This window comes from Gymnoscopelus braueri (genome assembly GCF_963280865.1).
Source record: "Gymnoscopelus braueri genome assembly, chromosome: 2".
In the NCBI taxonomy this organism is placed as follows: domain Eukaryota; kingdom Metazoa; phylum Chordata; class Actinopteri; order Myctophiformes; family Myctophidae; genus Gymnoscopelus; species Gymnoscopelus braueri.
The window spans coordinates 62,321,184-62,348,912 of NC_137604.1; the positions used below are offsets into that span (position 1 = coordinate 62,321,184).

At 41.0% G+C, this 27,729-nt stretch overlaps 1 protein-coding gene across 1 annotated transcript in view; it reads right to left on the minus strand.

Moving 5' to 3' along the window:
• Nucleotides 1-2,892: 2,892 nt before the first annotated feature.
• The window catches only part of vegfc (vascular endothelial growth factor c), a 144,568-nt gene continuing 119,731 nt past the window's right edge, over nucleotides 2,893-27,729 (minus strand). Inside the window, exons 5-7 of the mRNA XM_080448019.1 lie at nucleotides 15,460-15,602; nucleotides 5,805-6,144; nucleotides 2,893-3,013 (exon numbers count right to left, since the gene is read on the minus strand). Of these exons, the coding sequence (XP_080304145.1) occupies nucleotides 2,905-3,013; nucleotides 5,805-6,144; nucleotides 15,460-15,602 (592 nt within the window). The 3' untranslated portion in view covers nucleotides 2,893-2,904. The remainder of the gene's footprint in view (nucleotides 3,014-5,804; nucleotides 6,145-15,459; nucleotides 15,603-27,729) is intronic.

The following is a 27,729-nucleotide window of genomic DNA, read 5'->3' on the forward strand; positions in this document are numbered from 1 at the left end:
TAATAACGCCAAGGTCGTGGGTTCGATTAGCATGTGTCCATGTGCATCTCGAACATGTAAAAACTGTCTTTATGCACATCCAATATGATCTTCACTATTATATTCTTTCTGTCAGCTGAAAGAAGCCAAGGTTGCCAGTGCGATCGCTATATAGGCCATAGAGTACCGATTAGAATGTTAAAAAATACATGTTTTTGAAACATTTTAAATACACACATCTTGTAATTAGTTTCCTTGGCACAAAATATTTTCAGATATGTGGCCAAGTACATGTTAATTTGGGGGGTCCTTGACCTTGACATAAACAAGTTTGAAACAACATGTAGGAAAGTAGCCCAAATAAGCAACTAAACTTTAGAAACAAGACCCAAAAACCGCAACAACCCGCAACTACCAATATTTGCAAGCAACTTTGGAGAAAAACAAGCCCAAAGTCGCTTATAATAAGCAGACCTGGCAACACTTATTGTCAGACACTCCCTAGAAGCAGAGCAAATCCTTGGGGTCCCCCCCCCCCAGTCCAGAGCAGTCTGTCTGTCTGTCTGTCTGTCTGTCTGTCTGTCTGTGTACCTAGGCTGTGTGTTGTGTTGTGACAGGGTACAGTATGTGTCTCATGGTCACTTCAATTAAATTTTTTTTTTACTATGTACTTATACTGATACGGTGTTCCTGCCATCCTACTCTGGGTTATAGGAGTGTCATGTCTACAGGTACCAGAGCCAACATGACCCCTGGACTACATCCGTGAGCAGTTTGACATCCTGGCAGGGCTGTTGCAGGGCGGCCGCTTCATCCTTCATCCCATTGAGGGGCTCCATCTATCTATCCATGGGTTGCATAGTGTGACCCTGGCATCATGACACTTACACAACTGATGAAGTCAAGTAGAAGACCACTCAAGGTGGGAACCTTATTTTTTGTTTGTTTTTGTTTGCAGCTGCTTGTATTGTATTCTGTATGCGAGTGGTTCTCAACCTTTTCATGGCCTCTTCCATACAAACGAACGTCGAGCGGCTCACAACAAATAAAAAGCAGCTACCAATATTTTCAAGCAACTTTAAAACGAGGTCGCTTATAATAAGCATACATAGCAACACTAGTTGGTGACGTGTGGGTGGTGCTGTGGAAACACACGGTCGCAGCGGCGAAACAAGCCTTTCTTTGCATTTTTTCAGACAAACAAACACGTCTACACTAGTGCGTGTGTCATCTACATAGTCAATCTATATACCATTTTAAAGGTACGGGCCTTGTGATTAAAATTATGCAAACCATTCCGAGATAGCATAAAAACTGACGCTAAAATCAACGCCAAAGTCCGACATACACAAAACAGGTTTCATGAAAATAGCAGATCTACAAGCTCACAACGCGTCGCACTGCGACTCCTTGTGAGCTTGTAGGTCGGCTAATTTGGATTTCTGCACAGTGTAACATTACTGTAAAAATGAATGAATAAACAAGGATACTGTAGCAACATTAATGAAACGCTGCTACTTATGCGCGGTACTCTGGTGCGTGAAACTGGAGAACAATGCCTAGCCAGGCCAATCGAAACCTCTATGCAAATGCTGGACATGAATGTTCAACCCCCAAAATACACGCAGCAACTCTCTTACAAACAGAGGCATGTTCACAATCTAATTGTAACCATTTAATGACTATAAAACGGCTTTCTGATAGAATACAAACCTTCTTCAACATTCGAACTGTGTTAATATGAAAAAAAAACGAAAAACAAACAAAAGAAATAATAATAATACTTCACTATTTTCTAGTCTTTCTCAACTGGCGACATGAGGAAGGTTTCACCAGTAGCGGTCACTTATTATTTGAAAATGTTGCCAATGTTTGACCTGTTTTTATAGTATATTTTGTTGATTACTTTTGATGCAGTAATGGTATTCTTTTAATGGTAATTAAACACTTTAGGTATTAAATAAATTGCCACTTTACTGTCATCCGGGGACCCCCTGGGGACCCCCCATTTTAACCATGTTAGATTCATCAGAAACGTCCTTGGTTCTGGTGACTGACATTGTACTTCTAATAAAACTTTAATTACTTTTTTACTTTATTTTAAGCTACACTATGTAACTTATTTACTAGTGAATAACATTTTATGTTGACCAATCTGTATGGTAGAATATATTTTATTTATTAGAGAGAAAAAAACATTTTTGTCAAGACTTTCTTGACAAAAATATCAACTCAAACATTGGTAATAGGATGGATATAGGACTATAGGATATAGGATACTGGGGTCTTGACTCGTCCACTGTATGAAACAACCACTAATCACGACTTCAACACAACAGATAAGTTAACAATATACAACATATATTTATGTTTATTTTACAACATAATACATTAACATGATACAAAAATATGGATCACAGTGTATTTTCATGGAAAAGATTGAAATTGCAACAAGCAAAAAAAAAAATAGGTTGAAAAAGGAACACATTTAATAAATTATATAATCAATGTCTGTCATAAGAATAATACACAATAAAAAAACAGCAAATATTTTAGACAATATTTTATAACAAAATGTCTGAGCTTTTGACTCTCTCTCTCTCTCAGTTCTTCGTTCCGTGTGTTTTGCAAAATGTCCACGAAAAAATTACGCACAAACCGAAAATAGACAATCCACAAGCCTGTGTCTCGATGCATCGTGAGCTCATAGATTGGCTATTTTTGTGGAATATTCGCCCCACCCCAGAATAGGGACGCTAGGGTCCATGTGTTGAAAATGGATGGAGGGTGTGTTTGGGAGGGGCGGCGGGGGGGTATTGATCTGAGCGTGGTTGTTAAGCTCGTTATCGCCACATTGTTGTTGTTGTTTTTTACGGGACGGGTGGATTGGGGTGCATGGGGGTGGTGGCGGGGTTGTCTGGTCCATTAGTCCAACCGTCTCCAGTGGTTGGGGACGCACCGGCACACCTCCTCGCTGAAGGAGAAGCCCTGCTCACACCGTCGCCTCCTCACCTCGCAGGGAGGCCTGTGACAGCTGAGGAGAGAAAGAGAAGACATGAGGAATGCATCCAAAGTTTTTATAACAAAAATTAAGTACCAGGGACATGAAAATGAATGATATTTATGATGATATTAATTTTTTTTTTTTTCTTTTTACCATATCCGATAACCGATTATTTCTGATATATCGATACCAATAAGACAGAAACACAAAAACAACACAGGCTGGTTCTCGATCAGTTTTTGCCACCAACGCATCAACGCTATATAGGCAACCACGGTATTTTAAGGGATATAGTTCAACCAAAATAATATTTTTTTTCTATGTCACCCATGGAGACTTGAATTCATGGATATTCTTTAGTTTTTGTCGCATTCCTAAACCAATAATTTGATGACCAGCGGACCGGTAGGCAGCGGTTCCGGTAGGAGATACAAAGGAGACTCTTTGGGTGCATTTGGAAATGCCCACCGGGAGCGCACTGACGTAGTAGTTTGTATTGGCCAGTGCGCTCAGTGCTATTTATCCGAACACAACCTTAATGTCTCCTACCGGAACCGCTGCCGGTCATCAAATTATTGGTGACCAGCGGCGTTCAAGTCTCCATGGGGTGACTAATCGATAGCAAAAAAATGTTATTTTGGGGTGAACTATCCCTTTAATATCTGTCCGATACCTGTGCGTGCGTGCGCCAGCTGTTAGAGGGCGCAGGGGGGGGCGCAGGGGCTTAAAAAAAAAGGGGAAATGAGGAATGCGTCTAAAGTCACGGCTACTCTTCTCAGAGCTTCAGATGGTGAACCGTGATGTCGTCGCATCAGCGTAGCGCTAGTGAACGTAGTGTTCCACTGACATCAACATCATTTAATAAGTGAAAAACTGCATTTAGTTTGCTACAGCTCTGGGAGTTTCCCAGTATATATATATATATATATATATATATATATATTATATGACACTCTTATCCAGAGCAATACATTTACAATTGTAAAATCTGAGTGTGTGCACGCGCACACACACTTGCACGCACGCGCACACACACTTGCACGCACGCACGCACGCGCGCACGCACACACACACACACACACACACACACACACACACACACACACACACACACACACACACACACACACACACACACACACACACACACACACACACACACACTCTCTCACACACACACACACACACACACACACACACACACACACACACACACACACACACACACACACACACACACAGAGACACACAGACACACACACACACACACACACACACACACACACACACACACACACACTACACAAAGCACCAGACTCCAGACGCTATAGATTCTTACTGCTCTGCTACACCCATAAATCACTCTCAAACAGGGTCACAAAGGGTCAAGAATGGAAGTAAGTGTGTGTGTGTGTGTGTGTGTGTGTGTGTGTGTGTGTGTGTGTGTGTGTGTGTGTGTGTGTGTGTGTGTGTGTGTGTGTGTGTGTGTGTGTGTGTGTGTGTGCTTCCTCTGCTTGTAGTCAGAGGAAATGGTTAAGTGACAGCTAGGAGAAGTCATTAGCCGACTGAGGTCTTGTATTACAGACTTGGTTCACTGCAATACCAACCACCCCCCCCCCCCCCCCCCCACAGACACACAACCCACACACACACACCGGTTTTAAAGGGATTGTTTTTTAGCACACAGTGGTATAAGTCTCATCTCCATCTTCTCAAACTTTTTCATGTCAAGGACCCCTAAATTAACATGTATCAGGCCGCGGACCCCTATTCAAGATCTGTGTTGTTAAAAATGTTTTAAAAAATATTCCCACATTTTTTCAAATGTTTTCAAGATATCTTTAGAAAATTGCCGAACAACAAGCTCAAAACGTGTTGCGCCGCGTTGTGAGCTTGTAGATCGGCTATTCTCAAAATTGCACGTGTATATAGGTTTAAAGTTGTTAGACCGATTGTGATGCTGGAACCCCCTTAGGGACCCCTGGGGGTCCCCGCACCCCACTTTGAGAACCACTGGTATTAGTTACCCACTAAAAGCTGTATATTGCATAATTATGCATCTTACAACCTGTAGGATAGTGACACGCCCACTTTGGTTCCCAGTTCAGGGCAAGAAAATACGTTTTGTTTTTGTTCCAGTTCTGAACCAACTTTTAGGGTTTTGAACCAATTCATTTTCATTGGAAACACTCTGAACTGGTTCAACATTATGCGGCAAAAAAATATTCAAGACGGGTGGAAAAGGGGCCTCAGTTATTTATCCTTCCATCCCGCAGTGGTGTTAAGTAATGAAGTACATCTACTCAAGTACTGTACTTAAGTACAATGTTGAGGTGTTTCTACTTTACTGGAGTATTTCCACATTTCAGTACTTTTACGTCTACTCCACTACATCTCAGAGGCAAATATTGCACTTTTACTCCACTACAATTATTTGAAGACGTATTACTAGTTACTTACGTAGATTTTGATTAGTATTACAAAAACATACATTAAGCACTTCAGCCCTATATATACATTTTAGCCATTTGAACATAGCAGATCTACAAGCTCACAATGTGTCGCATCGCGACGCATTGTGAGCTTGTAGATCGGCTATTTTCAAAAATATTTGTATACATTTGAAAACGGAACATTCTGCATAATGAGTACTTTCTACTTTTGGTATTTAAGTGCATTTGCACTTTTACTCAAGTACATTTTGAATATGGGACATCTACTTGTAACAGAGTAGTATTGACATTGCAGTATTGATACTTTTACTCAAGTAAAGAAATGTAGTACTTTTTTCCACCACTTCCATCCCCTCCATACTGTATACCTGCATGTGGCTTGGTGGAACCTGCGTCCCTTGAGGAAGCACTTGTTGGGCGACTCATTGCACTCGCACAGGCACTTGGTCCTGTTGAGCGGCTGGTGCCTCGGACAGGTCCTGTTGCACACGCACCGGCACCGCTCCCTGTCCAGGACATGATTGGCCGGGCACGAGGAAGGCGTCGCCGGGAGACTGCAGACGCACTGGCACGTGTTGCGGTCGAGGTGGCGGTTGGCGCCGCATTCGTGGTGGTGCGCCGCCGCGTCCCGCAGCCGCCGGCACACGCACTGACAGCTGTCCAAGTCCAGCTCCTTGTCGGGACCACATACGTCACTGCTGAATATATCTGGAGAGAAGTGAAAGAGAGATTGTTATTATTTTTTTGAGCCACTTCAGCCCTAGTTTATAAAACTGCCCACAAACAGTTTGGAAACTTAAACTTCGGTCGATTATTTCTCCCCTTTAATAATACCAATTGGTATTGTGTTTCATATCATTTTTATCGTTGATTAGTCACCTTTACAACAAGATACGGGCATTCGTGGAATGAGCAACACAGCTAAACGTGTGGGTAGCGCCTCCAAAACATTTGCCAAAATCCCCCAATATGCTTCTGTTGGTAATCGCTCTTGTTTTGAGCGACCTGCCTGCAAAGCCCATGCTCAGGTGCCAGTCACAGGTTTGTGACTAGCTCCTGAGCATGGGTTCCGCAACTTTGTTGAGTTTGTGTTTATGCTCCAAGCAGCAACACTGCCCCCATGGAAAGATGCCACATTTGTCCCTTCAGGATAAGCAATAGGGCAAGTGGAAGCTGGTGTTCCTTTATCCAGAGTGGCAGCATTATTTGGTGTCAGCCAGTGGCGGAGCGTCCGGGTAGGCCAGGTAGGCGGCCATCTACGGGCCCGGGACTCCGGGGGGCCCGGGCCGTCATATCACATGGACCTTTATTTTATTAGAATTAGACGCACTTTGCGTGCTCCGCCTCTCCGACTCTCAGCAGCTTTCCCAGAGATTCACCAGCTTATATGGAACTGCAAATATATTCGAGGCAATTCACCCCAATACACTGTTGGAAGCTCACCCTAACCCTAAAACCGAAATAAAGTAACAAAAAAACGAACAGAATCCGCCCAAAACCCGCAAAGTTTGTGCACACACACACACACGCGCGTGTGTGTGTGCGCAGGGGGGGGGGGGGGGGGGGCTGATCAGTGTGCCGTGCCTACCGGCCCGACTTTCAGTTGTTCCGCCGCTGGTGTCAGCCCTGGTACCATTTCCAGACTTAGAACCAAGTTCTGTGAGACTGGTGAAGTCAAAGGAAGACAACCCAAGAAGACCGGTTCCTCACCCTTGCTTCACTGAGGAACCATAGGTTTTTTTCCAGAGATTTACAGGCTAGACTTACCAAACGGTACCAAAGACAGATGTCAAAGTTGCAGGACCCATGCTCAGGTGCCAGTCACACACCTGTCTGCAAATGGTACCAGGGCTGACATCAAATAATGCGTAATCTGTGTAACGGAACACCAGCGTCCCTGCTTATCCTGAAGGATCAAACGTGGCATCTTTACATGGGGGCAGTGTTGCTGCTTGGAGCATACACAAACTCAACAAAGTTGCAAGACCCATGTCCACCTGTGACTGGCACACACCTCTCAGCAGATGTGTGCTGGCAGGTCGCTCAAAACAAGAGCGATTACCAATTTGTGGAGGCGCTACCCACACGTTTAGCTGTTTTTAAATGTTTTTCAAAATAGTAAAAAATGGCAAAAAAGTTTAGGCATAACATGGGGTAAGGCAGATTGAGCAGATTCAATGTGTTTTCACGATCAAGGTCACGGTCAACATTACAATCATGGGAAATATCTCAGGAATGGAGACAACATAGGATGAAATGCATGCACGGTATGTCACAACAACATGCATCTATAAATCAACGCTCCAGACTTCTATCGTAAAACACGCACTTTATGAAATGCCATTTCTACGTATCGAGTGCTCATATAAACTCCATATGAAACACCTGCCTGGCTGAGAGTCACTGAGAAAAAGAAGTACACACACACACACACACACACACACACACACACACACACACACACACACACACACACACACACACACACACACACACACACACACACACACACACACACACACACACACACACACACACACACACACTCTTCCACAGAGAGAACACACATGGTTTGCTTTCAGAACTGGAACATAATCTGATGGTTGGCTAAGAGAGAGAAACAGATAGAACGGGTCTGGCATGAGGACATTCTAAAAAGAAATTGTGTGTGTGTGTGTGTGTGTGTGTGTGTGTGTGTGTGTGTGTGTGTGTGTGTGTGTGTGTGTGTGTGTGTGTGTGTGTGTGTGTGTGCGCGCATGCCTGTGTAAGACAGAGATGAACACATTGAGATAATATTCAGATAACGACAGCGCAGAGACACAGTGTTTACGCTGACAAACAACATGCTGTCTCCTCTCAGCGCTGTGCTCTTCATGCTTATACTTTTCTCAGAGCTGCTTCACATTCATTTACATCCACTTGTGTTTGATTTGCCCCCCCAGGGGGGCTGAAGATACCATAGCACAGTGGTGGAAGAAGTATACTCAGATATTTTACTCGAGTAAAAGTAGCAATACCAATACTTTATTACAAGTAAAAGGCTACTTGAGTAAAAGTACAAAAGGCATCCAAATATGCTAAGTACCAAAAATAAAAGTACAAAAATTGGCAATCTACAAGCTCACAACGCGTCGCGATGCGACGCGTTGTGAGCTTGTAGATCTGATATTTTCAAATACCTAAAGTTTAAATAGGGCTGAAGTGGTAAATGTTTTGTAATAATAATCAAAATCTACAAAGTAACTAGTAACTAAAGTTTTCAAATAATTGTAGTGGAGTAAAAGTACAATATTTGCCTCTGAGATGTAGTGGAGTAGAAGTAAAAGTGAAAATACTCCAGTAAAGTACAAATACCTAAAATGTTTACTTAAGTACAGTACTTGAATAAATGTACTTAGTTACTTTACACCACTGCCATAACAACACAACAACATCCTTGCTAACTCAGAAGTATTTACACTGCATTCCAACTAGACTGTGTGTGTGTGTGTGTGTGTGTGTGTGTGTGTGTGTGTGTGTGTGTGTGTGTGTGTGTGTGTGTGTGTGTGTGTGTGTGTGTGTGTGTTGTGTGTGTGTTCATGATGTTCTGTCCCTCCTGAATAAACAAATAAAACAAAGCAGTGGTAACTCTGAGATAACTCTGAAAGGGTACAGATGGAACCAAATGGTTCCATGTGTACACTCACAGAGTTACAGGCCCGCAAGGGTCCATTTGGTTCCATTTGTACACTCTTAAAGTTACAGACCTGTAAGGGTCCATTTGGTTCCATTTGTACTCTCACAGTTACAGACCTGTAAGGGTCCACTTGGTTCCATTTGTACACTCTCAGAGTTACAGACCTGTAAGGGTCCATTTGGTTCCATTTGTACTCTCTCAGAGTTACAGACCTTTAAGGGTCCATTTGGTTCCATTTGTACACTCTCAGAGTTACAGACCTGTAAGGGTCCATTTGGTTCCATTTGTACACTCTCAGAGTTACAGACCCTTTTTGAACCTCCTCAAGGAACCCTGAGGGTCCCTGGAACACATTGTGTTACAGTTTGTGTTGCATTGTTCTTGGCAATCAGTGTTGTACTTGTACTTTGTTAACTGGAGACCCACAGGGGTCTGAATAGTTTGGCCTCCTCCTTTTGTCCCCCTACACCAGATCTCTTGTGAGCTCGTAGATCGGCTAATTGTCTCCAAATGTTTTCCTATTTTTTTGCACGCACGCACGCACGCACGCACGCACGCACGCACGCACGCACGCACGCACGCACGCACGCACGCACGCACGCACGCACGCACGCACGCACGCACGCACGCACGCACGCTGTAGGGTATCAGAAGCGGAGAACCACAGGGTTGGCACAGGGTGCCAAGCTGGTGCAGCAGTTAACACCATAAAGACACAAGCTCTACACTCCTTATCAGAACATGTGACACTGGCATCATCACACATGTCATCACAGTGACATCAATACACATGACATCACAGTGACATCATCAAACATGACATCACGCTAGCATGCACACACACACACACACACACACGCAAGCTGGCTGCAAGAGAACATGACCGCTCATAAGACACAATGGAAGATAAGTCCTGTCACTCACTCTTGTGTGTTAAAATGCATTCCTCAGCAGTTTTCCTCCCAGTGCAGAGGAAGAAGGCTTAGGATGTTTAATCCATTAAATCCGGGAACGCATCTCTGTCATTTTAGATTTGTTTGGCTATTCAAAAGATTTTTATTTTTTCTTGAAAAATCGACATAGCAACATACTTTTAGGATTTAGAAAACATTTTTACTGTTTTTGGCCACGAACCCCCATCTCAAAATGTTTTGTTCCAGGGACCCCCAGCCCCAGATTTGAGTAAAAAAAAATTGCTTAAAAAAAATACATATATTCAAAGATTTGCACAAATGTTCACCATTAAAAAGAAATAGCAGATCTACAAGCTCATCTAAAATGACAAAGATGCGTTCCCGGATGGAATGGGTTAACTCTGACCTCTCCTTCTTTACATAATGTATAATATGCTCATTATAGTCTCTGTTGTGTAAGCCTGGTTGTCCTCAAAAACCTGGCTTGAGTTGATGTGATTCGCCGTGAGATGCTCAGGGGGAGCGAGGCAATCGTCTGATCGCCCAGCGGGCGCTCACTCGCTCTCTCAGCGTCCCTCGAGTCTCATATAAGAGGTCGTTGAGAATCAAAACGAGCGATCCTCAAAACAGTTCACCCAAAATGACTTTAGGCAGCAGTTCAGGTAGGAGACACAAAGAGTCTCCTTTGTGTCTCCTACCTGAACTGCTGCCTACCGGTCCGCTGGTCATCAAATTATTGGTTTAGGAATGAGACAAAAAAAATGAAATCCATGAATTCAAATCTCCATGGGGTGACTAACCAATAGAAAAAAGTAATTTTTTGAGTGACCTTTAAGGAATCTGTTGGGAATTGTTCACAACACTACCTGCAGGTACGCATGCCCTATCTTGCCTAGACATTTTTTATTATTTTGAAAAAAACATTTTTGAAATAGTGCGGATATATCTACAAGCTCACAACGTGTCAATGTAGATTGGCTATTTTCACTATTTTAAAAGGTATTTCAAAATATTTGAAAATGCCAAATAAGTTTAGGCATAAGGCAAGATAGGGGAAGATTGTGTTTGTATACAAATAATTGGTCAATCTGTGATCTCCGTCTAGCTTTTCCCTCGACACCAAATCTCGTGGCAAAAAAAATAGCAGATCTACCAGCTCACAGAGCATCACATTGCAACACATTGTGAGCTTGTAGATCCGCACACACACACACACACACACACACACACATACAGTCTCCCACTTTACAACGCTATAGGACTCATGCCAAAGTTTTTCTTCTTTTTCAATATTCGCCGACGTAATAATGTTGTTTTTCTTGGAGGCTTCGAAGGTTTCTTCGCGACTCTCCCACGTTTTTTGGGGGGTGAAAACCCCCGTAACACAAAGCAGACCCCCATAAAAACCATAACGCGGTTTGAAATATCAACTTATATTCCCGTTTGTTGAAATAGTTTTGTTTCCCCCGACTGGGAACATCATAACAATGTTGAACGCATAACACGACCTCGTGTCACACCAGAAATTATAGCAATAGAATAATTTACAATAACATTACGGTAACTTCCCCAGTGAACACTCCGCTTGGTGTGTGAATGCGTGTTTATCTGTGTGTTTCCAGAGAACCCACCGTCTCCAGTGACTTTTTAACCCATTAAGACCGTGAAAAGCATCTGTGTCATTTTAAGATTTATTTGGGCTATTCAAAAATAGCAATATGAGCTTGTCTATTATTTTTTTTATCGTGAAAATTTGTGCAAATATTTTAATATATCTCTGGTGTCCGGCAGAAACCAGCTAACTCCAAAATGTTCATTTTTCAGGAAATGAAAAAAGTTGAGTTAGGAGGTTTTGTTCATCATTGATAAGAACAGCTGAATGGACCTCCAAGCTTACAATGAGGTTAAAAGGGGGTGGAGCTCATAGCCAAAGAAATATAAAAATGTCACAGATTCTTTCCCGGTCTAAATGGGTTAAGTCAATAAAGTCTCTTTTTAAATCTAAACACAATAGATTCATAGCTATAAACCCACGATGCTGCGTGCGCCTGCATACTAATGTCCTTATTTGTTACCGTCCATGGGAAGGACGCGAGTCTTGCCTGCTGAGTGTCGGTCTGAGATGTCGGTCTCAAACCACAGACCACATCACGACCACAAAACACCTGACAGAATGATGTATGTCCTGTTTCATAAGGCTTTGTGCTGACAAATCTGATTTGTTTCGCAAATCTGTTTTCAGGACATGACTGTCCCACAGTTATTTTCAGTTTGTGTGTTCACACATTGTTGGCCTATATCTCTGCATTGGTGGCTGTGGTGGTAACAACTTTAATGACATAGTAGAATGAGAATTTGCCCTTTTTGTGCTAAATTCGGGGGGGTATACCAGATCGTAGAGGTGCTCCCTCTGGTTTTCTGTGTATGTGGGTGTCACTCACTTTGGAGAAGTAGTTAGACAGGTAAATGGTAAATGGTGCATTTATATAGCGCTTTTATCCAAAGCGCTTTACATTGATTGTGCCATTAACCCATTCACACACACACATTCATACACCGATGGCGGAGGAAACCATGCAAGGCACCAACCTGCTCATCGGGAGCAATTAGGGGTTCAGCATCTTGCTCAAGGACACTTCGACACTAACTCTAGGGGACCGCCCCAGCCCGGGATCGAACTGGGAACCTTGCGGTTTTTCAGTTCACACTACCTGGCCACTCTACCCCTGAGCCACTGCCGCCCCCTCCCGGTATGACGGCACTGTCCCTCTGACTATATCTTAAAGGGATTCTGGGTAACTTGAAACCTACATTTAAAAAAATATTTATATATATATATTTTGCATTTTTTCCCCTCTATCAGCCACTATATAATGATGCTGGGGTGTTTTCCTGCATTGAAACACAGTCCTCTTTCTGAAATCTGTATTTTCCCTACTATTTATGTTTTGACATCCGGTTATCCGGGACTGTCCGGGACGTAAATGAAAGTGCATGTGCGTCAGTGCACGGCCGTGGCCGTGTGACCTGTGCTATCAGCGTCCTCGCTCAATGTTCTGTGATTGACAGCGAAGGTTGGCCAATCAGGTGGCGAGTTCGAGTGAAACCGAATGGAACCGAGTGCAGCCGACAAAAATGGAATGGGCAGCCATTTTTTCTGACCGCTGTTTTTGGTTTCGGTTTTAAAACTTTAAAACGCTCTCAAACTTCTTTTTTGAGGCACGGAATTTACTTTTAAGATATCGTTTAGATAGAATTTAGTTGTTTAACTTCATATATGTGGTCAATTAATCATGTCAGAGCCTATTTAAAAATACAAATTCAGAGAACCGGCAGGAGCGGGCAGTGACACGTATGTATCCGAATAAAGCAACCTATTTTCGGCATTGCCCCTTCAAAAGTCCCCTTGCGTCATATTGGCTGGTGGTGGGGAAAATGAGCTGCTGATTGGCTGAAGGGGAACGAACTGCTGATTGGCTGAAGGGGTCGTCAGTCAACGGTACTAATCCAGCCCAGCTCAGTTTGACAACAGCTTTTTTCTTTTTTTGATCTCTGAAGTTGCCTAGAACCCCTTTAAATACCAAACCCATTGATATTTTCTTAGCCGTGACCCTGAGCCATGCCAAACTAGCAAAGTGTGTTGAAATTAAGTGGGTCATGGGCTTTAGGCCGACTAGTAGTCGTATCAGTTTGTTTCTGCAGCGCAGGCAGATGCATAGTAGGCTACACAGAACGCCAACGCCGTACTAACACACCTGCATCTCAGCAGGATTTCTGAGATAACATAATGTTGTTTTGCACTTTGCTTTTTGCATGTCACTCTAAAGTTGTATAGATAAACTGGCAGGATAACATGCACTTAAAAGGCATTATGATGGTTTCTTTCTTGGAACATCTACACAGTGAATGTTTAGGCTACTCCTTCAGTTTTCAGTAGGACTGCAGGGCTCTGTTATTGACATGAATTACTAAGTGTTTTTGAGCGTTTCTACTAATCTTTCAAGACCAACACAATATGTTGTTCTATGACGATGTAAACACCAAATACCTCAAAAGAAAGACGAGAGTCTCTACTTTCATCGTGTGTCACCGCGATGTTCTGTTCTTTAGTTATTGGCAGTTGAATATAGCTTGTTTTCACCAAAAACGCTGCCTGGGATTTTTTTTAGATAACCTTATTTCCGGGTGTACTCTTCTTCTAGGAAGACCTAGGATTACTCACAGGTTGTGGAGGATTACCCTTTATCGCAAACGCTGAAAACACCAATTGACGTCTATAGACATCAATGGCAGTGAAGCGTTGTATTTTAAAGGACATCACATACGTAGACGTCAATGGCACTCAATGAGATAATAACAGCAATAATTCACACAGGCTCTGGACCCCTGCGCTCTTGGACCTGGTAGGCCTGTGCAGTAATCCCTGCTTCAGCCCAAAATAGGGCTATAGCCCAGGGATCATGTTTTTTTCACGTATATAGTGTATAGTAGAACCCTAACACCACATAACTCTAACATGATGCTAACACAGAACACAGTTAGCTAGGACGATATACTGGCTGTTTAGAGTTCTGCCACAGTTCCACTGGTTTAGGATGACTGGCTATCTGTTTTTCAATGTGTGTGTGTGTGTGTTGTGTGTGTGTGTGTGTGTGTGTGTGTGTGTGTGTGTGTGTGTGTGTGTGTGTGTGTGTGTGTGTGTGTGTGTGTGTTGGAATTCATCACTCTGGGCTATTTGCATTCTTCTGCCTCACCGTTTGTTTACACTTAGTGTTACCATAGCAACACACACGCTCACACATATAAACACTCTCGCACTCTCTGTCTTGCATGCACACACACATTCTCACACACACACACACACACACACACACACACACACACACACACACACACACACACACACACACACACACACACACACACACACACACAGACACAGACACACACAGAGAGTTCTAAAGCTACTGTGTAGACATATATCCTCAGTGAACACATTCTCTTGTCGCAAACACTAACAAACGAGACAAATGACCCCATTAACACTGCATGTGTGTCTGTGTGTACCGCACGTGCACGTGCATGCCTCAGTGTGTGTGTGTGTGTGTGTGTGTGTGTGTGTGTGTGTGTGTGTGTGTGTGTGTGTGTGTGTGTGTGTGTGTGTGTGTGTGTGTGTGTGTGTGTGCACGTGTGTTCCTGACATAGGCCACAAATACTGGTCACACAAAAAAAACAATTGATTGGGGTCGACACGCGGGATAACATATGTGTCCCCAATTAGCCTGAACTGGAGTTTCAGGAGGTTTGGGTTAAGGGATATGGAATGGATTACGTGCGTGTGTGTGTGTGTGTGTGTGTGTGTGTGTGTGTGTGTGTGTGTGTGTGTGTGTGTGTGTGTGTGTGTGTGTGTGTGTGTGTGTGTGTTGTACTAACCGGTGTGGTGTTGCAGTGACGGGCGGGGTGGAGGCGGGGGTGGGGGTGGGTGGTGGTTATGTGCCGTCGTAATGGCGACGCATCGACACAGACGACTGTTCCACGTCTGACCCTGGGGACACGTCCTATTGGCCACCGGGCACCTGCAACACAAGGACCGCGATCTACCTTATTCCACTTTCACCAGTTTAAACCTGACGTCCCTATGTTGGGCATAGAGGCATGTGTAATAATAATAAATCAACATATTCACAGCGTCCCGATCATTCCTGGAATGCGGAAGTGCCGTGTTCAAACCCAAGACGTAAACGGGTGACTGATCCGCAAAAAAAACACTGTTAAAACGACAGAGGCACGCCGCTGTCTGAAGTGGAATTCCAGGTTGTTGATGTTATAAAACATATAGGTTAAAAAGAAGAAGAAGCATGTTGCATTCACACTGGCAGCTACAAAAGAGACAAACTGCAAAGCGTCACAGTGTATCTGACACCGAGCAGTGGTGGAAAAAGTACTCAAATATTTTACTTAAGTAAAAGTATCAATACAACTACACAAATAAAAGTCTTTCATTCAAAATGCACTTAAAGTACAGAAGTTTTGGCCTCAAAATATTCTTAAAGTACCACAAGTACAAAGTATTCATTATGCAGAATTTCCCATTTTCACAAGCTTTCAGAATGCATAAAAATCGTTTGAAAATAGCAGATAAGATGTGCACAGATTTGTGATCACGTCCCCCGTCAGCATGTGACGTCGCGTCTGCCCCCGAAAAGTCAAATAGTGCCATATGGTCAAATCTGTCACCAAGCCGTCACCCGTTTGACAGCCTGAGAGTGAGAAAGCGTTGAATAAATAACTTTATTACTTATATTATGAGAAAAGCTTGTAGGTCAGCTTTTACGATGACGTATAAAATAGGAAGTGGTTAATGTATACTGTAACACTAAAAATACCACATGATATTGTGGTTGTACGTAATGTCTCCGTCAACCAGTCATGTGAATGAACACTCTGAAGGAATTGAATGAACGTGTTTTGTGAGGTCACAGTGACCTTGACCTTTGACATTTGACCACCTACTTCTAATCAGTTCATCGTATAGCCCAAGTGAAGTGGACGTTTGTGCCAAATGTCCAAAAATTCCCTCAAAGCATCCCTGATATGGGTTATATTAAACATTTAGAGGACGTCTGTCCGTAAGGCACGGCACCCCCATACCTTTAACACTAGCATGACTGGGGTTTCATTATCCCACACACTGCCTGATTTGGGGATCAAAAACTGTCTTTTTGATCCCCAAATCAGGCTATTCTATTGGTCACTGTCTCCCCTCTGTGCTCCAGACGAGCTCACACCTTCTCCCCCACACAGTGGGGGTTCCATTGTCTTCTAAATAGCTGTGGTATATCCAGGACTTAAAGTAGACATTAAACACGAAATACATTACTACCAGGTTGTTTTGTTAAATCCATTGGCTTATTAAAAAATAACTAAGGATAAGTGACAAATTTTCCACTGAAATCTCACTGCCAGCCAAGAGGGGGTGAGTTTGCCTAACAAAGGGCTAGTCAGTTCTCACATTTACATTGAAAGGGGTGCCCCAACAACTAAAGGAGCTTCAAAGGCTGAAACTCTTTGACAGGGAACACAGGTGGTCACTGTAAATAGCATGAATCATGTATTCTTTTCTCTTACTGAGTTCCCAGGCTTAAGCATTCAGCTAAATGTAAATGAGTCTAACCATTTGTTTGCAAGATCCCTTAAAAACTGTAAAATGGGTCAAATAAGCTGGATGAAGAAACATGACTTCTTATACTAAATAATATCCTTTGGTTTACCCTTCAAAAGTATTTATAGGAATTAGGTGAATAAAGCTTTGGTGATGAATAGTCATGGAAATTTGATTGGATATCATGCATAAAGTCTATTTTCATTGTAATCATTTTTATTCTGTTTTATTTTATTATTCTGGGTTAACATAACATATTTCTATGCTGTTTGGACATTTCTTAAAGTACATGCATTTTGGAGTAATGATTGAATTATGAGTTTATATTCTTGAAGTTATACCTTTGCAAAATAACTAATGTAAAATATTGTTTTGAAGTCTTGTGCTAATTCATTTCCTTTGAAAAACCCAGCTGATGTGAAGAGGTGGAGTTAGATAAAGTTCACCTGACAGAGTTATTAGCTGGTGAGAAAGTAAAGGTGTGTCTAAGCCCATTGTTATAGAAATGGAGGTAAACCTACTGTTTTGTATAAGAGGTGTGTTTTGGTGTAATGTAATTTGCGCTATTCTTATTTTGACCCTTGAATGGTTTTGCCTCTATGACAATAAACAAATTGTTATAAACCCACTTCTGCAACTGGAGCTTTGTTCATCATTTTAATACTCAGGAGATAATAGTGTTTTCGTTGGATAAACTTTGACCATTCACCACATATCTATTAACATTTCAATTGCACTCTGCTCAGTCAGTGAGCTCACATATGTTGTTGTTGTAGGCAGGCAGAAACATTATAAAATAGACTAACTTGTAATGGTAACTGCAGATTCTGTATGTAAAATCTTTATTTAAAAAAGCGTATAAAACAGCACGATCTGTAGCGTCACATTAAACTCTTCAGTGAAACATGGAGCCTATATGAACGCTGAAGCCACTGTCTAATTACGTGACTATCTCCATTGTCCAAAACACATGGATATCTCTTGACAAAACCAATATTATTATTATTCATAATAATAATATTCACATTATTGTCTGAGCGTAAAGCTCTCATTCTATCAGCTGTCCACGTCGCTGACAAACGCGTCTCCTCTCCTCCTCCCTGTCAGCGCAACATGTGAACACATCGCTATGTTCCACAAATGTGCTCATTGCTGCTCTACTCCTGCGCTAAATATCTGATCTACAAACATAGACACACACGAGCGGAAGGCCTACAAATTCACGCCCACTTTTGACACAGTGCCGCTACTCGGGGTCCGTTAGAACGATGCACTGCAGCTCTCAATGCAATCTCTATGAGAGGCATTGTAAAATACCGTAATTTCACTGGTTAATTACTGAGGCTGTAGCGATTTTTTTTGTGTTCTAATAAACAGTCCCTAATGTCCCATATCTGTCATCTCGATATACTACCCACAATATACTATAATATACTCCATCAGTGTGTCAAAACCGCTAGCATCGGAGATTAAGTTTAAGTGGTCGCATGGTATATACGTCACGGACGCATCCCTTGAGGTTTTCAATACCCAGAAAACTGACGAAAGTGGCCGTTATCAAGATGTTTTGGTCATTATCTCTGGAACAGAAGGTCCAATCTGCTCAGTTCAAAGCTTGTTGGATGCGTGACTTTGAGGACATTAAGCACCTTTTCGGGTTATTTATTTTTTTAGGGGAGGCGAGATCTTAGTTGGGCAGGCGACCGCCTGTCCTGCCTCTACAGTGGGTACGCCACTGGTCGCCGCTCGGCGCTCGTAAAGACAGCGATGTCACTGAAATGCGACAACTTGTCTGTCTGCCGTCTCGCCTCTGCTGTGTTAACATTATGGGTAACTCGTTAAAGTGGCAAATTAAATGTGAAACACAAACTATTAAGAAAACAAGAAGATATGTTGACAAAGACACTCCATACATTTGGAAACATATTTTAATTTAAATCAATATCGTCTCCAGTTAATGTAGGAATATTTTAAAAGTAGGCTAATTCTCATATCCTCTCATAGGGATTGCATTGGCAGCTGCAGTTCATCGTTCTAACGGACCCTGAGTAGCGGCGCTGTGTCAAAAGTGGGCGTGAATTTGTAGGCCTTCCGCTTCCGGTCGTGTGTGTCTATAAAACAGTCGCTGCCTGACGAGCCCTATGCTTGTATATCAGATCTGTTGGCACAGCATTAGAAAACAGCTCTATCTGTAGCGAACACATCGGTATGCTTCACACATGTGCTCAATCCTGCGCAAAAAATCTGATCTTCAAGCATAAAACAGTTGCTGCGTGACAAGCTGTATGCTTGTAGATCCTATCTTTTTCCACCGCTTTGCAGTGAAATGGGTTGCCAAATTTTGCGAGAGAAATAAGCAGTCAGGTCTATGAAAATGTTACTGCATGCCGTTGTTGTGCCCTGAGAAAACAGTGAGGCATGAATGGGGTTTATAGCCGAGGCTAATTTGCAACCCCAGTCCCTGGTTAGACCTTTCTATATAAATATTTACCTAATAAAAAATCATGGTAGCACTTTACAATAATGACCCGTTATAAAGCATTTATAAACGTTTATAAGCAGTTTGTAGACTATTAACAAATCCTTAACAACCTGTTTGTTGACATTCGTAAATGATTACTAAAACCTTTATAACTACAGTTACAATTCATTTATAAGGTATTAGTAAGTAGTGAACTATTCATGAATAAGCCATTCATATACATCTGTAAATTATTATTAAATCATTTGTAACTGATGTTATATAATATATACAAGCTATTTGTAGATAAAGAACTAATCATAGACAAACTATTTATATAAACTATTTATATACATTGGTTAATAATAATAACATTGTAGAACATTTAAGAATCATTTAAACATGATTTAAAACACATTAAAACATTATTTATACTCGGATTTTGGTCAGTATTAAATTATGTAATTTAATGTGTAGGAAATCATTTGGAAATGATTCATATGGTGGTATAAATTTAGTTTTTTATGGAGTTTTTTTCATGTTTAGCAAATGATGCGTAAGCAGTGTTGGAATAGTTACTACAACATAGTAATATGTTACTTATTACATATTACTTGTTTAAAAAGTAATGCAGTTACTTTACTTATTACTCCCTGCCAAAAGTAACTAGTTACTTATTACTTAGTTACTTTTTTTTTCTCGCCCCCAGTAATTGCATCCTTTCTCCCCAAAAGACTGACTTTGCATTTTCAACATTAGCAGTTGTTTTTTTTTCTCTTTTCTGCAGCCTACATTGTAAAATCCTCATTGTTGATTTAACTCTGAAAAGTGTTCTGTACACATGACGGGTCCATTTGGTTCTATTTGTACACTCATTTCAATTATATTAACACTAAGACTTTTACTGTGTATGAATTCATAACTTACAGACTAAATGAAAACCATTTGACTATGAATTGAATACTAAGGACCTCAATGGAAACAAGACCGCAAGGACTTTTTTGGAAGTATTTTAAATGTATTTCATGTATTTTTTGCCTAAAAAAATATTCAAATTCAAACACCTGGGCTCAAACAGATAATGACTCATCATGAGACACAATCTTTGAACAACTTCTGTTGTTTATTAAACAAAATGTATTCTAATAAAATACAAAAATAAAAAGGCTCCCATAGCAACACATATCATCGTGGCAGAATGTAGGAGCAAATGCAAGTACAAAAAAATCAATCATTCTGTATGACTGCTGAAAAAAAAATATATATATATATATATATATATATATATTGAAAATAGCCAACCTACAGTACAAGCTTACGGCGCGTCTTCATTGGTTAACAAGTCGCTTATAATAAGCAGACATGGCAACACTGTTTGATCCGGTTTAAGGCCCGCCCTTCCGCAGCTGATAATTCACACATAGACAAGTGCGCAACGTTTCCGTATCCGCTCTAGACCGGATCAGCAAGCAGCCTGCATAGCAACTGGATCCCAACCAGTCTACCATTATATCAATTGACCAAAAACAACACAGGATCAAATAAACACACTCAAACCCAGAGTACCACCAAGGCTCGTGAAAAAAAGTAATAAATTACTTTTTGAAAAAAAGTAAAGGTAATAATATTACTCAAAACGTGAAAGTAATTAGTTACGTTACTAGTTACTGGGAAAAAGTAATAATATTACTTTAAGTTACATATTACTTTAGTTACTTTCCAACACTGTGCGTAAGACATTCGTAAAGAGTATGTAAACCATTTGCAGACGTTATCATGGGCCTGAGCCTAGCTGCTTATTTTGGGCTTGTTTTCATAGACCTGGCCGCTTGTTTCTCTTGCAAAATCTGGCAACACACTGAGGAAGTGAACAGTGATGCAGTTGCAGACTGGACAGAAATATGTCTAATTCATGTTTTATGTTTTTTAACTGTCTTGTTGCAGGTGATCAAGGTAACATAAAATGGCTAATCTTACACACATGAAGTAGCATTATGACCAGAGGGGATTTTGATGGTGGCCGTTTGGCTCCACAATGTTTGTTTTGATGTTTAGGCTAGTAATGTCCTCCATGCTTAGCAGTTTAGCTTAGCAACTAAAGCTAACCTGCACTGGTGGTGACTGCAGAGGCTCCAAGCTGCTACTCTGTGATTCTGTTGTGATGAATTTCTTTGTTTAAATGTCAGTGTGTGTGCTGTGTCCAAGAGTTGTTACATTTTATATCTTAATACATTGTTTTATACTTTTATACTGTAACGTTACTTCTGCCACTTTTTGATGTCACATGTTTTACTAATCATTGTTAAACATGAAATAATAATGCATAGTCTTCACTTTACAACAAGGCACATGATAACGTTTGCAAATGGTCTACATACTCTTTACGAATGTCTTACGAATCATTTATTAAACATGAAAGATAATTCTAGTAATTGTTTTGTGTCTGCATTCATGAAAGCCAGGTAGTTTGCAACAGGTAAGGAGAAAGTCACATTAACAGATAGTTGTAAATGATGAACGGTCATCACTTTACTATAGGGCACATAATAACATGTACTAAGGATTTATAGATATTTTAGGAATGTTTTACAAAGCATATGTTAAAAATGAATAAACATCTTTTTTTAATTTGACCCAAAGACCAAGGAGATATGATTTTTCGAAGATCTAGACTCCTATCCACTTCCTTGTTAACTTAAAACTTAACATTTTTGTATCTCAGCTCCTGAGTACTTTTTTTTTCAATGTAAAAACCCTGGCATGAAAGAGCAAAAAATCAGAAATAATTCTGGCAATCAATGTGTTAACAGACAGTTGTAAATGATGAACTGTCTTCACTTTACTATAGGGCACATAACAACATGTACTAAGGATTTATAGATATTTTAGGAATGTTTTACAAAGCATAATTATGTTAAAAATGAACAAACACATTAACAGACAGTTGTAAATGATGAACTGTCTTCACTTTACTATAGGGCACATAATAACATGTACTAAGGATTTATAGATATTTTAGGAATGTTTTACAAAGCATATGTTAAACATGAACAAACACATTTCCCAAATTACCGACAAGTAAAATTGATCAGGTGGAAATAATGATCTGCAGATAATTTGTAATAAATGTGTAATAATTGCTTAGAAATGGTTTGTTGTTCATGCCTTGGGCTAGAACAAAGATTTAACACATGATTTATGAAGTCTTAATACATGTTTAAAGAGAACCACAAAAAAACATTTATACCACTTTATAAATCATTTACAAATGATTTCCTACAATTTAAATGACATTATTTAATGATGAACAAACTCGAGTATAAATAATGTTTTAATGTGTTTCAAATAATGATTCTTAAATATTCTACAAGGTTATTATAAATGATGTAATAATCATTAACCAATATCTATAAATAGTTTGTCTATGATTAGTTATTTATCTACAAATGGCTTGTATATATTATATAACATCAGTTACAAATGATTTAATAATCATTTACAGATGTATTATACATGGCTTATTCATGAATTGTTTTACTACTTACTAATACCTTATAAATGATTTGAAACCATAGTTATAAAGGTTTTAGTGATCATTTACAAATGTCAACAAACAGGTTGTTAATGATTTGTTAATAGTCTACAAACTGCTTATAAATGTTTATAAATGCTTTATAATGGGTCATTACAAATGATTTAATAATCATTTACAGATGTATATAAATGGCTTATTAATGAATAGTTTAGTACTTACTAATACCTTATAAATGATTTGTAACCATAGTTATAAAGGTTTTAGTAATCATTTACGAATGTCAACAAACAGGTTGTTAATGATTTGTTAATAGTCTACAAACTGCTTATAAACATTTATAAATGCTTTATAACGGGTCATTATTGTAAAGTGCTACCAAAATCATTTACAAAAGTACATGCATGAAGCTCTAATCTAAACAAGTATGAAAATATATTTATATCTGCAAAGTAACTAGTAACTAAAGTTTACAAATAATTGTAGTGGAGTAAAAGTACAAGATTTGCCTCTGAGCTGTAGTGGAGTAGAAAATTATTACCATTATAATGAAATTATATATATAATTATAATAATAATAATAATAGAAAGACGTGAAAAACAAGCCCAAAGTCGCTTATAATAAGCAGACATGGCAACATAGACTCGCTGCGCAGCAGCGAGTCTGTTGCTACGTCTACGGGCCGCTCTGCGGGGGTTCTCGAGGTGTCAACTGCTCTTCCCTGGGGGAGAGAGGGTGAGAGCGGTCAAATTAGCCAAAATATAACGGCTGGGATGGTATATATGTGGTGTTAATTTCATATTTATAATACGTTTTAGAAAAAAAAAAAAACAGAGATGATTTGAAACAAATAGTTAGGAAAAGTCATGAAAGGGGAACTTTCTCAGAGCTTCATGAGAGAAGATAATCCACTTTAAATTCTCAAAATCGGTCTACAACCCCTCCCGTTCACTCAGATCAGCTAAAACAGGAAAACTATCTGAACCTTCCCTAAAACTTCCTGGACAGACTCTTCTCCCTTCTCTAAAACACCCTGGTCAACGCTCCACACGTCCTAGACTCTTCTCCCTTCTCTAAAACACCCTGGACAACGCTCCACACGTCCCAGACGCTTCTCCCTTCTCTAAAACACCCTGGACAACGCTCCACACGTCCCAGACTCTTCTCCCTTCTCTAAAACACCCTGGACAACGCTCCACACGTCCTAGACTCTTCTCCCTTCTCTAAAACACCCTGGACAACGCTCCACACGTCCTAGACTCTTCTCCCTTCTCTAAAACACCCTGGACAACGCTCCACACGTCCTAGACTCTTCTCCCTTCTCTAAAACACCCTGGACAACGCTCCACACGTCCTAGACTCTTCTCCCTTCTGTAAAACACCCTGGACAACGCTCCACACGTCCTAGACTCTTCTTCATTCCCTAAGACCAGACGTCCTACACGTGATGCGACGCATTGTGAGCTTGTAGATCTGCTATTTTCAAACACTTAAAGTACATTTGGATACCATCCATATATGTTGACATATAAGATATACATGAGACATATATGTCCTATATATCCACATACATGTACATATATGAACCTGAATATTGCATATCTGCAGCATATATTCTGCATATACTTGCCATATATGATCATATATTTAAAATAACACCATAGCACCACCATTAGCCTTTTCATGTCACGCGCCCCCTAGAGGGCGCTCGCGCCACCACAGGGTGGGAATCCCTGCACTAGACTGTTCTCTCTGCATTCTATGCATGTGATTATTTACCTCGTTTACTGTACGTCGTTCTGGATAAGAGCGTCTGCTAAAAGCCTACATTATAATTGTAAATTGTAAGGACGTACGTATGTCCTTCCGGGGCGACCAGGCAGGAATAGCATAAATGCCTTCAGACACAGCTGTTGCTGTCGGAGGCATACATAACAATATGACTGGGAACAGTGATGTGTCCCAGAGTCACCGTCTGGACAATTTGTCTTGAACTGATTTGAAAGAGAGATCAGAGTTACGGTGATTGGAAAGAGAATCAATTCAAGATTGTCGTCAAATTGTTGTTGCGGTTGTGCGTGTGTGTGTCTCTGTGTGTGTGTGTGTGTGTGTGTGTGTGTGTGTGTGTGTGTGTGTGTGTGTGTGTGTGTGTGTGTGTGTGTGTGTGTGTGTGTGTGTGTGTGTGTGTGCATGTACGTGCACATATTTCCAAGCATGGTGAAATTATGTAATCAGGAAGTCAGAGTTGACCCAGCTGTGCGTTTGATGTCACTAATTATCTGCTGTTTCTTTCCCCCCAAAAGATACAGTTTCAGTGAATAACACCGAGATTATTTGCACGTCATCTCTGCACCGAGATCATGTACTGCATAGTGTACTGGTAGTGGAGAGTGGCAGGAGAGAGAGAGAGAGAGAGAGAGAGAGAGGAGAGAGAGAGAGAGAGAGAGAGAGAGAGAGAGAGAGACGAGAGAGAGACGAGAGGGGGAGAAAGAGGAGAGATCAGTATGACAGGCAGGACATGTTTTCACCAGCATCCCAGATGTGTGTGTGTGTGTGTGTGTGTGTGTGTGTGTGTGTGTGTGTGTGTGTGTGTGTGTGTGTGTGTGTGTGTGTGTGTGTGTGTGTGTGTGTGTGTGTGTGTGTGTGTGTGTGTGTGTGTGTGTGTCATGTCACAGTGGCTGTGTTTGTGTTCTAGTGGTTCAAACGCTGCATGGACCCACAAGCGACTGTGCTGCTTAATTGGTTCAAGCAATGGCATGTGCGTGTGTGTGTGTTTGTATTACTAGTGGAAGCCAAATGTCCCCACAAATATAGTAGAATTAGAGAAACAGCCATTGCGAGGACAATTGTCTTGGTCCTCAGAAATGTAGCTTCTCTAAGGTTCTAAATGGTTAAAAATGTAAAAAATCTACGAGCTAACAATGTGGCATGTTGTGAGTTTTTAGATCTGCTATTTTCTGGCTTTAAAAATGCAATAAAAAATTGCAATGGCATTCATAAAATGTGCATGTCCTCACATATATAGGAGTACAATCGTGTGTTTGTGTGGGTGTGTGTGTGTGTGTGTGTGTGTGTGTGTGCGTGATTGCGTATGTGTGTGTGCGTGCATGCGTGTGTATGTGTGTGTGTGCATATGAAGTTGGTTTGTAGACAAATAAACATCTCCATAAAATACGTTTTTTTGATCAGTGGTACATATTTGGACTAAACTGTCTCGGGGGAATTCATGATGACAGCATGTTTGACATTTTTATTACTCTCAGCGTGGCATCATGTCAGGACTCTTACTGTGTCTAAAGTAACAGGAATTTAAGAACAAATATAGCTGCAAGCAGTGATAAGCGGGGCCAGGGAAGAGAGAGAGAGAGAGAGAGAGAGAGAGAGAGAGAGAGAGAGAGAGAGAGAGAGAGAGAGAGAGAGAGAGAGAGAGAGAGAGAGAGAGACTAATGAGGAGTGAGTGAGGGCAGGTGTGATTATGGATTGAGAGGGAATGACAGCAGGTGAGGTGGGTAGATCCAATCCATGGGAATAGGCCAGGTGGACTGTTGCTGTTGCTCACTTTCTAAAAGAACATAATTATGAGAGAGAGAGAGAGAGAGAGAGAGAGAGAGAGAGAGAGAGAGAGAGAGAGAGAGAGAGAGACGGAATAGATTGAAGAGAGAGAGAGAGAGAGAGACGGAATAGATTGAAGAGAGAGAGAGATCAACGGAATAGATTGAAGAGAAAGAGAGAGAGAGAAACGGAATAGATTGAAGAGAAAGAGAGAGAGAGAAACGGAATAGATTGAAGAGAAAGAGAGAGAGAGAGAGAGAAACGGAATAGATTGAAGAGAAAGAGAGAGAGAGAGATAAACTGAATAGATTGAAGAGAGAGAGAGAGAGAGAGAGAGACTTGGAAACGGAATAGATTGAAGAGAGAGAGAGCGAGAGAGACATGGAAACGGAATAGATTGAAGAGAGAGAGAGAGACATGGAAACATAATAGACTGAAGAGAGAGAGAGAGATGGAAGCAGAACGGATTGAATGGACATCTCAACCTATTGCCATTAACAGGAATTGAACCCTCAACCTTTGGATTGACAGGCTGCAACACTACCTATAGTGCTATAGCTTTGTACAGATTGAGGTTGTCTGTTGAAGATAAAAGTGAACCAGTGAAAGCAGCCGACCTACAAGCTCAGAAACACGTTGCTATCTGAAAAGTTGTGAGATTGTAGATTGGAGAGAGAGAGAGACATGGAAACGGAATAGATTGAAGAGATAAGGATAATTCCTTTAACAGGTCCGTTCATGAAAGTCCTTGCGGTCTTGTTTCCAATGAGGGCCTGTGAGCAATTAGGGGTTAAGAGTCTTGCTCAGGGACAAATTTCATTTGCTGGCCTGGCCTGGAATCGTACCTGGGGCAACTAGGGCCTCTGGCTCCCTAGGCTGGCTCACTAACCACTCAGCTATGGCCGCCCCTCAAGAGAGAGAGAGAGAGAGAGACATGGAAACGGAATAGATTGAAGAGGGAGACATGGAAACGGAATAGATTGAAGAGAGAGAGA